General features: G+C 43.6%; 1 protein-coding gene across 1 annotated transcript in view; it reads right to left on the reverse strand.

Annotated features, from left to right (window-relative positions):
- LOC112215449 (pleckstrin homology domain-containing family A member 7-like) overlaps window positions 1–15,445 on the reverse strand; it is a 204,885-nt gene that overhangs the window by 72,926 nt on the left and 116,514 nt on the right. Inside the window, 2 exon segments of the mRNA XM_042329983.1 lie at window positions 6,042–6,114; window positions 7,252–7,356. Coding sequence (XP_042185917.1) covers window positions 6,042–6,114; window positions 7,252–7,356 — 178 coding nt within the window.

The raw sequence follows: 15,445 nt of genomic DNA on the forward strand, positions 1-15,445 counted from the left end.
TGGAATATGTTGGGCATGGTTATTTGGTTTGTTATTTTTGTGTGGTGTCTGTGGACTGCGCAGTTGTCTAGGGGGCACATCCGTGGCTTGGGGGAATCTGCCAGCGTGCTGGTTGGTTTATTTCCTTGCCAGCGGGCCCAACATATTCTCGCGGGGCAGAAACCTCAGCGATCAACTGGTATGATTTACCATCCCAAAATATCACTGCACAATGTGTATTTGCACCCCTACTGGATGGAAACTACAAGTGTAATAGCTGTGCTCAATACAAATGGAAATTATAAATGTAGATCCTTCAAACACCCCCAAACAGGAAAACAGATCCCAATCAAGGTGTTATCACGTGCTCCACTAAGGCATTATTTATCTTATAACTTGTCCTTGTGGTAAAAATTGTGGGTAAAACAAAGCACGAATTTAAAGTACATATCTCGGTGCAAAAAACTCGACTTGCGGCCCACTTTTTGGAAGAAAACCACTCAATTTTGTCTCTATGTTACATTGTCATTCAACATGCCACCCTCCCTAGATGAGGAGGTGACCTCAACATTTTATTGTTAAAATGAGAGGCTGCTTGGATCTTTAACTTAAAGACCCTTGCTCCCTTCGTTCTTAACGTAGACTTTGATCTGAAGCCATTCTTGTGATTTTGCTATTCATTGTAAATGTTTGTCGCTTACAGTGGGATTTTAAAAAGTATTTAGTCAGCCACCAATTGTGCAAGTTCTCCCACTTAAAAAGATGAGAGGCCTGTAATTTTCATCATAGGTACACTTCAACTATGACAGACAAAATGAGAAAAAAAATCCAGAAAATCAACTTGTAGGATTTTTTATGAATTTATTTGCAAATTATGGTGGAAAATAAGTATTTGGTCACCTACAAACAAGCAAGATTTCTGGCTCTCACAGACCTGTAACTTCTTCTTTAAGAGGCTCCTCTGTCCTCCACTCGTTACCTGTATTAATGGCACCTGTTTGAACTTGTTATCAATATAAAAGACACCTGTCCACAACCTCAAAACAGTCACACTCCAAACTCCACTATGGTCAAGACCAAAGAGCTGTCAAAGGACACCAGAAACAAAATTGTTGACCTGCACCAGGCTGGGAAGACTGAACCTGCAATAGGTAAGCAGCTTGGTTTGAAGAAATTGGTGGCTGACCTAAATACTTTTTTGCCCCACTGTATGTAGCCAAATTTGATCTATGATCGTACGCTATCCATTTATGTTTTTTGTATGCTATTTTAACGTGAGAATTAACCAATGATATCAGGCCACACCTGGCCATGATTACAGACACCTGTGTGTCTTTTGACACTATATAAATGAGTCATCCCACACTGTTTTCATCAAGGTATAATGACAGACAGCTTGTCTGTCGAAACGTTGGACATAAATCTTTTTGCATCTGAGCTTCTAGAAGGTGCGGCTCTCCTTTCTTTTTTTAAGTAATCAAGAAGGGACCTGATTAAGAGCCTGAACAACTAGTACAGGTGATGTTTGTGTCAAAAACACAGAACATGTTTTTAGAACAGACATACTGTATTTCTCCCCATCTTCACAACAACTTTGTCAATATGACTTGAACATGATAATTGACGGTCCAATGTGTTACCTTGGAGTTTAGCTTCCTCAACTTTCTCAATGGTCACACCCTTTATGTTCAACTTCAGTTGAGGTTTAGGTCTTACATAATGTTTTGAAGCAAATACAATGCTTTTAGATAGAGATGTATTTAAGACCTGTTTATTATTGATCAGAAATTCTGATACTGGCTGTAACTCCTTATTTAGAATTTCAGTGAGCTCACTGGCTTTGGTTGCTGACATGTAGAGTGTGCAATTATCTGAATACATAGTCATTCTAGCTTTGTGTAAGACCAATGGCAAATCATTTGTAAAAATAGAGAAGAGTAAAGGCGCAAGGCAACTTCCCTGAGGGACACAGTAGTGAACATATCTGTTTCTTTCTTAATGCGTTTGAGCCAACCAGTTGTGTTGTGACAAGGTAGGGGTGGAATACAGAAGATAGCCCTATTTGGTTAAAAACCAAGTCCATATTATGGCAGCTCAAATAAGCAAATAGCTCAAATAAGCAAATAGAAACAACAGTTCATTATTTTAAACAATGAATGTCTGTCAATACGGAACATTTCAAGAACTTTGAAAGTTTCTTCAAGTGCAGGCGCAAAAACCATCAAGCACTATGATGAAACTGGCTCTCATGAGGACCACCACAGGACTGGAAGACCCAGCGTTACATATTCTGCAGAGGATAACTTCATTAGAGTTACCAGCCTCAGAATTTGAAGCCCAAAGAAATGATTCACAGAGTTCAAGTAACAGACATCTCAACCTCAACTGGATCAGGCCTTCATGGTCAAATTGCTACAAAGAAGAGACTTGCTTGGGCCAAGAAACCCGAGCAATGGACATTAGACCGGTAGAAATGTGTCCTTTGGTCTAGAGTCCAAATTTTTGGTCCCAACCACTGTCTTTGTGAGAGGCGGTGTGGGTTAAAGGATGATCTCCGAATGTGTATTTCCCACCGTGAAGCATGGAGGAGGTGGTGTGATGGTGCTTTGCTTTGCTGGTGACACTGTCTGTGATTTATTTAGAATTCAAGGCACACTTAACCAGCATGGCTACTACAGCATTCTACAGTAATACACCATCCCATCTGGTTTGTGCTTAGTGGGACTATCCTTTATTTTTCAACAGGACAATGACACAACACACCTCCAGGCTATGTAAGGGCTATTTTACCAAGAATTAGAGTGATGGAGTGCTACATCAGATGACCTGTCCTCCACGATCCCCCCGACCTCAACCAAATTGAGATGGTTTGGGATGAGTTGAACTGCAGAGTGAAAGAAAAGCAGCCAACAAGTGCTCGGCATATGTGGGAACTCCTTCAAGACTGTTGGAAAAACATTCCAGGTGAAGCTGGTTGAGAGAATGCCAAAAGTGTGCAATGCTGTCATCAAGGCAAAGGGTGGCTATTTGAAGAATCTCAAATATATTTTGTGTAACACAGTTTATGTCTTCACTATTATTCTATAATGTAGAAAATAGTAAAAATAATGAAAAACCTTTGAATGAGTAGATGTTCTAAACCTTTTGACCAGTAGTGTAAGTATTCAGACCTTTTATTCAGTACTTTGATGAACCACCTTTGGCAACGATTACAGCTTTGAGTCGGCTTGGATATGACGCTACAAGCTTGGCACAATTGTATTTGGGGAGTTTCTCCCATTCTTCTCTGAATATTCTCTCAAGTTTTGTCAGGTTGGATGAGGAGCGTCACAACACAGCTTTTTTCAGGTCTCTCCAGAGATGTTCGATCAGGTTCAAGTCCGGGCTCTGGCTCGGCCACTCAAGGACATAAAGAGACTTGTCCCGAAGCCACTCCTGCATTGTCTTCGCTGTGTGCTTAGGGTCGTTGTCCTGTTGGTAGGTGAATCTTCGCCCCAGTCTGAGGTATGGAGCGCTCTGGAACAGGTTTTCATCAAGAATCTCGATGGACTTTGCTCCGTTAATATTTCCCTCGATCCTGACTGGTCTCCCAGTCCCTGCCGCTGAAAATCATCCCAACAGCATGATGCTGCCACCACCATGCTTCACCAAAGGGATGGTGCCAGGTTTCCTCCAGACGTGACGCTTGGCATTAAGGCCAAAGAGTTCAATCTTGGTTTCATCAGACCATCAGTCTGGGAGTCCTTTAGGTGCCTTTTGGCAAACTCTGAGTGGGCTATCATGTGCCTTTTACTGAGGAGTGGCTTCCGTCTGGCCACTACCATAAAGGCCTGATTGGTGGAGTGCTGCAGAGATGGATGTCCTTCTGGAAGGTTCTCCCATCTTCACAGAGGAAATCTGGAGCTCTGTTAGAGTGACCATCTGGTTCTTGGTCACCTCCCTGACCGAGGCCCTTCTCCCCCGATTGCTCAGTTTGGCCGGGTGGCCAGCACTAGGAAGAGTCTTTGTGGTTCAAAACTTCTTCCATTTAAGAATGATGAAGGTGGCTTTGTTCTTGGGGACCTTCAGTGCAGCAGACATGTTTTGGTACCCTTCTCCAGATCTGGGCCTCGAAACAATCCTGTCTAGGAGCTCTACGGACAATTCCTTCAACCTCATAGCTTGGCTTTTGCTCTGACATATACTGTCAACTGTGGGACCTTATATAGACAGGTGTGCGCCTTTCCAAATCATGTCCAATCAATTGAATTTACAGGTGGACTCCAATCAAGTTGTACAAACGGCTCAAGGATGATCAATGGAAACAGGACACACCTTAACTCAATTTTGAGTCACATAGCAAAGGATCTGAATACTTATGTAAATAAGGTTTCTGTTTTTTATTTGAATAAATTAGCAAAAATGTCTAAAAACCCATTTTCGCTTTGTCATAATGAGGTATTGTGTGTAGATTGATGAGGACAAATATTAATTTAATCCGTTTTGGAATAAGAGTAACATAACAAAATGATGAAAAAGGTTGAGGGGTCTGAATACTTTACGAATGCACTGTAAAGCCATAGCAAGTGAGTTTCTTCAATAACAAATTATGATCAATAACATCAAAGGCTACATTGAAATCTAACAATAGAATCCAACTATCATCTTATTATTTATTTTAGCCAATCATCAGTCATATGGATCGTTATAGTACAAGTTGAGAACCTTTCCCTATATGTATGGTGAAAGTAGGTAGTTAAAATTACATTTTTCAGAGAAGTTATTTGTTCAAACAATTCTCTCCATCAGTTTGCTAAGAACAGGGAGCAAACGGATTTGGCGGGAAATGGGGTCCTTCCACGCCTGTATACACACACACACACACCTTTAGGCTTAGGTTAAAACTTCTTAAGGCTAGGGGGCAGTATTCGGAAGTTCGGATGACTGACATGCCCAAAGTAAACTGCCTGTTACTCAGGCAAAGAAGCTAGGATATGCATGTAATTGTAGCATTGGATAGAACACACTCTGAGGTTTCTAAAACTGTTCAAATAATGTATGTGAGTGAGTATAACAGAACTGATACGTTTTTTCTTTAGGTCACAGTCCATTCAAATATTCAAAGGAATTCCTCCCAGATTGCAGTTCCTATGGCTTCCATTAGATGTCAACAGTCTTTAGAAAGGGTTCCAGGCTTGTTTTTTGAAAAATGAGTTAGTAGTTGTCTTGTCTTGTGGCGCGCGTGGGATGAGGGCGCGCACTTCGTTATTTATCTCTGGTATTTAACACAGTTTATTCCGTCTTAAATTGTATTGTTTATTTACATATTAGGGTACCTGAGGATCGATTAGAAACGTTGTTTGACTTGTTTGGATGAAGTTTACTGATAACCTTTGGGATTCCTTTGTCTGCATGTTGAACGAGTGGAACTGGTGGATTACTGAAGCAAACGCGCCAACTAAAGTTACTTTTTTGGGATATACTTTATCGTACAAAACGACCATTTGTTGTGTAGCTGGGACCCTTGGGATTGCAAACAGAGGAAGATCTTCGAATGGATTTATTTTATCACTATTTCTGATTTTGCAAGCATGGGTGGCAATACAGTCTGCTACCATTGTCAACAGTTTCCACATCTAGGTAGTCTATACCTGGAGGCTTATCATTTTTGCTGGATAACAACTTCAATGAACGTTGCATAATTTAAGGTACTCCATCATCACAGATTTGCTCTGTACTGAAAGTGCTCCATCTTGAAACTGGACTGCTGGCATGCACAATTTTCTGGAAATGTATTACCAGTGCACTATTCAACAAAGCCCGAGTGTCTGTTTTTGCTCTATCTACTCCAACTCCTTGTCACTCATTTGGTATTACAACTAGTGACAAGGAGTTGGCGATAGATCACAAGCAGACTGGCACACAGGCTAGTAAGTACCTGGTTAATTCAGGAACGTTCAACCCATTCTGTGCTCACACCTTGGTGCCAAGTCAGTGCTACAGAAACAGAGCTATAAAGTCATCAAGTCTACACTTACATACCAGGTCAAATCCCCCCTAGAGCACGCACACAATCGTCTCACCTTTGTAGTAGAACAGGCAGTAGTCAGCCAACACAAACCACTTCCTCTTCCAAAGCCTCATCCCAGAGCTGTCCTGAAAAAGAAAGGGAAAGAGTTTATTGGCCTGCTACGTCTGCCATTGCTTTTTTATTTATTTATATTTTTACACTTTTTCAAACTCTCACAGGCAGATGGAAGACAAAACCCACTTCAAAACAGCTCTGGTCAAAAGTAGTGCACAACATAGGGTATAGGGTGCTATTTGGAAGGAAGACAGTGAGAACAGTCTACAAATAGACTTTAACAATATGATCCATACACCCAGCTAAGGCTGCACGATATGGGCAAAAAACAAAATCGAATTGCAATTTTATGACCAAATATTGAGATATTAATCAAAACACTTGGGTGACTGGAATCATAAAAATAGTTCTTGTTTGTAGGTAAAATGCAGTCAACAGATTGCTAACAGAACAGCATGCAAACGTATAACCTTAGTGGCAAACAGAGAAGGAGGAGGAACTGTACTGCTTGAGTGACAGGGGGCAGTGCTTGGTGTGTGTGGGAAGAAGCCATAAGAGGAGAGAGGGAGAATCTCTTGCGATATGGATATGGTCAATATTGCAATTTCAATGTGAATTCAATTAATTGTGCAGCCCTATACAAAGATATCTGTTTATCCAATCTCTGTTGTTTTACAAACACCCATCAGCTAATGAGCTCTAATATTTCCCACTATCAGCCAATGAGTGTTGTCCTACAAACCAATATCAAACAAAGAGCTCTATCCTACATGTCCCAGTACCAACTAATCAGTGTTGCCCTACAAACATCAACCAATGAGCTCTATCCTATATCTTCCCCTATCAGCCAATCAGTGCTGTCCTACGAACACCTATCAACCAATGAGCTCTATCCTGTGTGTCTATGTTTCTCAACAAATGTTTTGCACCACTTTGTGTCAACCAATGAGCTTTGTTACCTGTCTATCACCTTCACTGGCTTGATTACCTTGTGTATATGTCCCACTATCAGCAAATCAGAATTGTCATTCAGAACCCTATCAACCAATGAGTTCTATTCTGCTTGTGTCAAGCAACCCAACGCATGCCCATGTGATGTGTCCATGACCCCTGTTGCCATGGCAGCCTATGATAGACAGCAACAAGTAAGTGTGTGTGTGTATCTACGTGTGTACAAGAGTATATGTGTACATGTGTGTGTTTCTCACCTGTTTGTAGAGCCATCCTCTCACCACCACTGGGACGTTGGGGTTCCTCTTGATAGACTGCTCTCGCTTCCCAAAATGTAGCACCCTCCCACTGGACCTGGAGCCCTATAGGACACACACATCCATAGTGGTTGGTTATCTCACCCTCCCACTGGACCTGGAGCCCTATAGGACACAGTCTATAGGGGTAGTGATAATTAGCTGTATAACAGTCTATAGGGGTAGTGATAATTAGCTGTATAACAGTCTATAGGGGTAGTGATAATTAGCTGTATAACAGTCTATAGGGGTAGTGGTAATTAGCTGTATAACAGTCTATAGGGGTAGTGGTAATTAGCTGTATAACAGTCTATAGGGGTAGTGATAATTAGCTGTATAACAGTCTATAGGGGTCCTGATAATTAGCTGTATAATAGTCTATAGGGGTCGTGATGATTAGCTGTATAACAGTCTATAGGGGTCGTGGTAATTAGCTGTATAACAGTCTATAGGGGTAGTGATAATTAGCTGTATAACAGTCTATAGGGGTCGTGATGATTAGCTGTATAACAGTCTATAGGGGTCGTGATGATTAGCTGTGTAACAGACTATAGGGGTAGTGATAATTAGCTGTATAACAGTCTATAGGGGTAGTGATAATTAGCTGTATAACAGTCTATAGGGGTCGTGATGATTAGCTGTATAACAGTCTATAGGGGTCGTGTTAATTAGCTGTATAACAGTCTATGGGGTAGTGATAATTAGCTGTGTAACAGTCTATAGGGGTCGTGATAATTAGCTGTGTAACAGACTATAGGGGTCGTGATAATTAGCTGTGTAACAGTCTATAGGGGTAGTGATAATTAGCTGTGTAACAGTCTATAGGGGTAGTGATAATTAGCTGTATAACAGTCTATAGGGGTAGTGATAATTAGCTGTATAACAGTCTATAGGGGTAGTGATAATTAGCTGTATACCAGTCTATAGGGGTAGTGATAATTAGCTGTATAACAGTCTATAGGGGTAGTGATAATTAGCTGTATAACAGTCTATAGGGGTAGTGATAATTAGCTGTATAACAGTCTATAGGGGTAGTGATAATTAGCTGTGTAACAGTCTATAGGGGTAGTGATAATTAGCTGTGTAACAGTCTATAGGGGTAGTGATAATTAGCTGTATAACAGTCTATAGGGGTAGTGATAATAGCTGTGTAACAGTCTATAGGGGTAGTGATAATTAGCTGTGTAACAGTCTATAGGGGTAGTGATAATTAGCTGTATAACAGTCTATAGGGGTAGTGATAATTAGCTGTGTAACAGTCTATAGGGGTAGTGATAATTAGCTGTGTAACAGTCTATAGGGGTAGTGATAATTAGCTGTATAACAGTCTATAGGGGTAGTGATAATTAGCTGTATAACAGTCTATAGGGGTAGTGATAATTAGCTGTGTAACAGTCTATAGGGGTAGTGATAATTAGCTGTATAACAGTCTATAGGGGTAGTGATAATTAGTTGTGTAACAGACTATAGGCGTCGTGATAATTAGCTGTGTAATTTGGGTGATTTTATTTGGCCCCCAAGTGTTCTTTCCTCTTGTTTTTGTCATTGTTGGACACAAAAGACCATAAAAACACTAGCAAATCAGCTCCAAGTGATTGTAATTTAAGGAAATCTGTTCCCAAGTATTCCCACGAATAATAGAGACATGATTGTATACAAATGTAAGCAAGTTTTGAGATTATGTTTTGGTCAAATATTAGATATGTTTGGGCTTCTTGCGGTCAATTTACAGTCTACAATTGATCTGTAATTATGTTCCTGCACTCCGACCATCCGCTAAAGAGAATAAATTGTCCAGTGGCTGAATCTAGATGATCCCTGGTCTACAACAATAATGAACATAGTTACAGCTGAACATGTTAGATGTAGCTGTCAATAGGACAGCTGTTGATGGCTGACTGGAGACCCTCTTGGTATGTGTGTGCGTGTGTGATCCTGTCCACAGGTGAGGATCGATCTAACAGCCATTAGTGAGACACAGCTGCGGGGTAAGGGCCATGAACCAATCGCACGCATGCACAGACACACACACACACACACCGCATCGCCTGGACACGGTAGACACTACCAACCAACAGACCCAAGGTATTCATGGAGACAATACCTGCATGCAGGCCTGTACATACTCACATTCTCCTACACACAAGCTCACACACGCACCGGCCGTAAGTCATACATACAGTACATACCAACACAGACAGACAGCAAGTCACAATTAAAGTTCCTACAATTAAGTCCGATACAGTCCAAAGTATTAATATGATGTCCACCTGTATCATCTCTCTGTATCATCTCTCTGGGTCCACCTGTATCATCTCTCTCTGGGTCCACCTGTATCATCTCTCTGTATCATCTCTCTGGGTCCACCTATATCATCTCTCTGGGTCCACATGTATCATCTCTCTGTATCATCTCTCTCTCTGGGTCCATCTGTATCATCTCTCTCTGGGTCCACCTGTATCATCTCTCTGTATCATCTCTCTGGGTCCACCTATATCATATTTTTCTGGGTCCACCTATATCATCTCTTTCTACACACAAGCTCCACCTGTATCATCTCTTTCTGGGTCCACCTGTATCATCTCTTTCTGGGTCCACCTGTATCATCTCTTTCTGGGCCCACCTGTATCATCTCTTTCTGGGCCCACCTGTATCATCTCTTTCTGGGCCCACCTGTATCATCTCTCTGGGCCCACCTGTATCATCTCTTTCTGGGCCCACCTGTATCATCTCTTTCTGGGCCCACCTGTATCATCTCTTTCTGGGCCCACCTGTATCATCTTTTCTGGGCCCACCTGTATCATCTCTTTCTGGGCCCACCTGTATCATCTCTTTCTGGGTCCACCTGTATCATCTCTTTCTGGGTCCACCTGTATCATCTCTAAGGGTCCAACTGTATCATCTTTCTGGGTCCACTTGTATCATCTCTCTGGGTCCAACTGTATCATCACTCTGGGTCCACCTGTTTATGGTGTGGACATGATTTACCTCTGTGGAGCCTACTGCCCAGTGCTGTAATGAAAGGCAACTAAAGGACTCTCAGACCATGAGAAACAAGATTCTCTGGTCGGATGAAACCAAGATTGAACTCTTTGGCCTGTATGCCAGGGCGTCACATCTGGAAGAAACCTGGCACCATCACTACGGTGAAGCATGGTGGTGGCAGCACCATGCTGTGTGGATGTTTTTCAATGGCAGGGACTGGGAGACTAGTCAGGATCGAGGGAAAGATGAACGGAGCAAAGTACAGAAAGATCCTTGATGAAAACCTGCTCCAGAGCGCTCGGGACCTCAGACTTGGGTCAAGGTTCACCTTCCAACAGGACAACGACCCTAAGCACACAGCCAAGACAGTGCAGGAGTGGCTTCAAGACAAGTCCCTGAATGTCCGTCCGCGATGCAGTGCCTTAGACCGCTTCGCCACTCGGGAGGCCGTAAGCAATTAAATGTAACAAAGTCAGATGTAATGATTGGCTATGAGGTCCCTGATGATCTTCTTGGCCTTCCTGTGACACCGGGTGCTGTAGATGTCCTGGAGGGCAGGCAGTGTGCCCCGGTGATGCTTTGGGAAGACAGCACCAACCTCTGGAAAGCCCTGCGGTTGCAGTTGCCGTACCAGTCGGCTATAGAGCGCTGTTGCGCCTTCTTCACCATACTGTCTGTGTGGATGGATCATCTCAGATTGTCAGTGATGTGTACGCTGAGGAACTTGAAGCTTTTCACCGTCACCGCAGCCTCGTCGATGTGGATGGGGGCGTGCTCCCTCGGTCTCCTGAAGTCCACGTTGAGGGAGAGATTATTTTCCTGGCATCACTCCACCAGGGCCCTCAACTCCTCCCTGTAGGCTGTTTCGTCGTTGATGGTAATCAGGCCTACCACGGTTGTCTCGTCTGCAAACTTGATGATTGTGTTGGGAGGCGTGCGTGGGCACGCAGTCATGGGTGAACAGGGAGTATAGGAGGGGGCTGAGTACGTACCCTTGTTGGGGCCCGTGTTGAGGATCAGCATAGTGGAGGTGTTGTTGCCTACCTAACTAATCCCAACACTGCCTTGCACACACACACACACGCACACACACACACACACACACACACCATCACTCCCATCATCTCTGTTCCAAATCGGAGTGGGGCGTTACAGCAAAGGGGTTTGGTTTAACTGGCGGGGCGTGGCGGCTGCGTGTGCTTTAGCGCCGTTGTCGGTAGCTCAGGGACACTGGCACTACAGCTCTACAGCTGGTGGGAAGGAAAACAGTGGCTAATTATAAAATGTAAATAACCGTGGCTGACCAAGCATGTTAGGTAGACACTACATGGCAGAAGCGCTGTCACAACAGAATCCCTTGTCTACGTGGTTTGTTGTAGTTTATTTTCAGGACGAGTAAAATATGGATTACTATTAGTGTCATCAAAAATGTTATTTAAATTTGTTGGCACTAACATCACTCCATACAGCAGGGTCTCTGTAAGATTCTGCTTTTGTCAGTGAAAGGCTCTACAGTGCCCAGGCTACATGCTCTACAGTGCCCAGGCTACATGCTCTACAGTGCCCAGGCTACATGCTCTACAGTACCCAAGCTACATGCTCTACAGTACACATGCTACATTGCTCTACAGTGCCCAGGCTACATGCTATACAGTACACAAGACATCACTCCATACAGCAGGGTCTCTGTAAGATTCTGCTTTTGTCAGTGAAAGGCTCTACAGTACCCAGGCTACATGCTATACAGTACACAAGATACATGCTCTACAGTGCCCAGGCTACATGCTATACAGTACACAAGATACATGCTCTACAGTGCCCAGGCTACATGCTATACAGTACACATGCTACATTGCTCTACAGTGCCCAGGCTACATGCTATACAGTACCCAAGCTACATTGCTCTACAGTACCCAAGCTACATGCTATACAGTACACAAGCTACGTGCTATACAGTACACAAGCTACGTGCTATACAGTACCCAAGCTACATTGCTCTACAGTACCCAAGCTACATGCTCTACAGTACACAAGCTACGTGCTATACAGTACACAAGCTACGTGCTATACAGTACACAAGCTACGTGCTATACAGTACACAAGCTACGCGCTATACAGTACACAAGCTACGCGCTATACAGTACACAAGCTACGTGCTATACAGTATACAAGCTACCTGCTATACAGTACACAAGCTACGTGCTATACAGTACACAAGCGTCACGCTATATAGTACACAAGCTACGTGCTCTACAGTACACAAGCTACGTGCTCTACAGTACACAAGCGTCACGCTATACAGTACACAAGCGTCACGCTATACAGTACACAAGCGTCACGCTATACAGTACACAAGCGTCACGCTATACAGTACACAAGCTACGTGCTCTACAGTACACAAGCTACGTGCTCTACAGTACACAAGCTACGTGCTCTACAGTACACAAGCTACGTGCTCTACAGTACACAAGCTACGTGCTCTACAGTACACAAGCTACGTGCTCTACAGTACACAAGCTACGTCCTCTACAGTACACAAGCTACGTGCTCTACAGTACACAAGCTACGTGCTCTACAGTACACAAGCTACGTGCTCTACAGTACACAAGCTACGTGCTCTACAGTACACAAGCTACGTGCTCTACAGTACACAAGCTACGTGCTCTACAGTACACAAGCTACGTGCTCTACAGTACACAAGCTATGTGCTCTACAGTACACAAGCTACGTGCTCTACAGTACACAAGCTACGTGCTCTACAGTACACAAGCTATGTGCTCTACAGTACACAAGCTACGTGCTCTACAGTACACAAGCTATGTGCTATACAGTACACAAGCTCTTGATTCTATCATCCAGTTTCAGTATGTATTTGTCTGCTATTTGCTATGTGGTGACAATACTTTGAAGAGTTTGACATGCTATTGACTCATGCGTCAGTAAACTGACACAGATGTTTAGTGCTGATGTTCGTCAGTAAAGCAAAGGCTACTGTTTGATCTCTTATGGGCGCAGGGAGGGAGGGAATGGGTAGGATCACCTGCCCTGCATCCCCAAATGGCACCCTATTCCCTACACAATAGGCTCTGGTCAAAAGTAGTGCCCTATAAAGGGAATAGGGTGCCATTTAGGACACAGCCCCTGGGTTTACAGTGGTGAAAGGCTGTGGTGTCCCATGGTTACTGATCAGTTACAGTGAGATGGATTCCCTATCGTTCGACGGTGTGTCATCTTCAATCATTGTCGGGCCACCTGTTGATGGGGCGGACATGATTTACCTCTTTGGAGCTGTGCATGTCTCTGTGTGTGTGCGTGTGAGTGAGTGAGAAAGGAGCTGTGTGTGTGTGAGTGAGTGAGAAAGGAGCACTGTGTGTGAGTGTGTGTGCTCTCCTGTCCTCTGCTAAAGAGAGGGAGATATGGAGAGAAGGAAAGAGAGTGAGGACTGGAAGAGAGCTCATATCATGCTGATGATACTGCCGTTTCACTAGCACCTGGTTTTAAACAATAGCCTGTTCACTAGCACCTGGCTTTGAGCAGTAGCCTGTTCACTAGCACCTGGCTTTGAGCAGTAGCCTGTTCACTAGCACCTGGCTTTGAGCAGTAGCCTGTTCACTAGCACCTGGCTTTGAGCAGTAGCCTGTTCACTAGCACCTGGCTTTGAGCAGTAGCCTGTTCACTAGCACCTGGCTTTGAGCAGTAGCCTGTTCACTAGCACCTGGCTTTGAGCAGTAGCCTGTTCACTAGCACCTGGCTTTGAGCAGTAGCCTGTTCACTAGCACCTGGCTTTGAGCAGTAGCCTGTTCACCAGCACCTGGCTTTGAGCAGTAGCCTGTTCACTAGCACCTGGCTTTGAGCAGCAGCCTTAAAGGGATATGGAGAAGTCAGAGCAGCCACTTAGAGTAGGGGGAGGGGGTGTTCTGTCGTTGTCACAGTAGAGCCTGGAGAGAAGACCCTGAGCTTGTTATGTTGAGATACCGAGGCAAGCACACGCACACACCATGCACTTGACACACATACACACACCTTGCTTGTCACACTCAGCCCCACCTGCACCATTCCATTAGACATGTGCAGTCCAAGTGTAACTATGTTAGATCCACACATCTGACTTTCCCCCTCCAGAGTCTGCAGCTTTAATTAAACAAGCCCCCTACAGGCAGACAGAAGCCCCCCGCTCCCACCTCCTGTCCTCACCACTGTCTGGTAGCTTTTAATGGGGGCTTGCTGGGTGTGAGAGATCAGCCCCCCCCTAGCCATTCATCATCACCTAATGTCAGTCAGTGAAAATTACTTTTCCCTCACTTTTGACCAGAGCTGCTCAAAAGTTGTGCCACACATGCGGGAATCATCAGTTCACCTACTCTGCACCTCACAAAGACACGGAGGTTGAAACCAAAAATCTCAAATTTGGACCAAAAGGACAGATTTCCACCAGTGTAATGTCCATTGCTTGTGTTTCTTGGCCCAAGCAAGTCTCTTCTTCTTATTGGTGTCCTTTAATAGTGGTTTCTTTGCAGCAATTCAACCATGAAGGCCTGATTCACGCAGTCTCCTCTGAAGAGTTGATGTTGAGATGTGTCTGTTACTTGAACTCTGTGAAGCATTTATTTGGGCAGAGGTAACTCTGGGTCATCCTTTCCTGTGGCGGTCCTCATGAGAGCCAGTTTCATCATAGTGCTTGATGGTTGTTGCGACTGCACTTGAAGAAAAGTTCAAAGTTCTTTTTACATTTTCTGTATTGACTGACATTCATGTCTTAAAGTAATTATGGACTGTCACTTCTCTTTATTATCTATGCATAGTCACTTTAACTCTACCTACATGTACATATTACCTCAATTACCTCGACTAACCGGTTCCCCAACACATTGACTCTGTACCGGTACCCCCTGTATAAAGCCTCACTTGTTTTTTTACTGCTGCTGTTTAATTATTTGTTACTTTTATTTTACATTTTTTACTCATCTATTTTTTACTTAACACTTTTTCTTAACTTCTTAAAGCAATGTTGGTTAAGGGCTTGTAAGTAACCATTTCACTGTAAGGTCTACACCAGTTGAGCTGTTCTTTCCATAATATGGACTTGGTCTTTTACCAAATAGGGCTGTCTTCTGTATACTACCCCTACCTTGTCACAACACAGCTGATTGGCTCAAACTTTTAACAAGGC

The sequence above is a fragment of the Oncorhynchus tshawytscha genome, linkage group LG01 (assembly GCF_018296145.1).
Source record: "Oncorhynchus tshawytscha isolate Ot180627B linkage group LG01, Otsh_v2.0, whole genome shotgun sequence".
NCBI classification, from domain to species: Eukaryota; Metazoa; Chordata; class Actinopteri; order Salmoniformes; family Salmonidae; genus Oncorhynchus; species Oncorhynchus tshawytscha.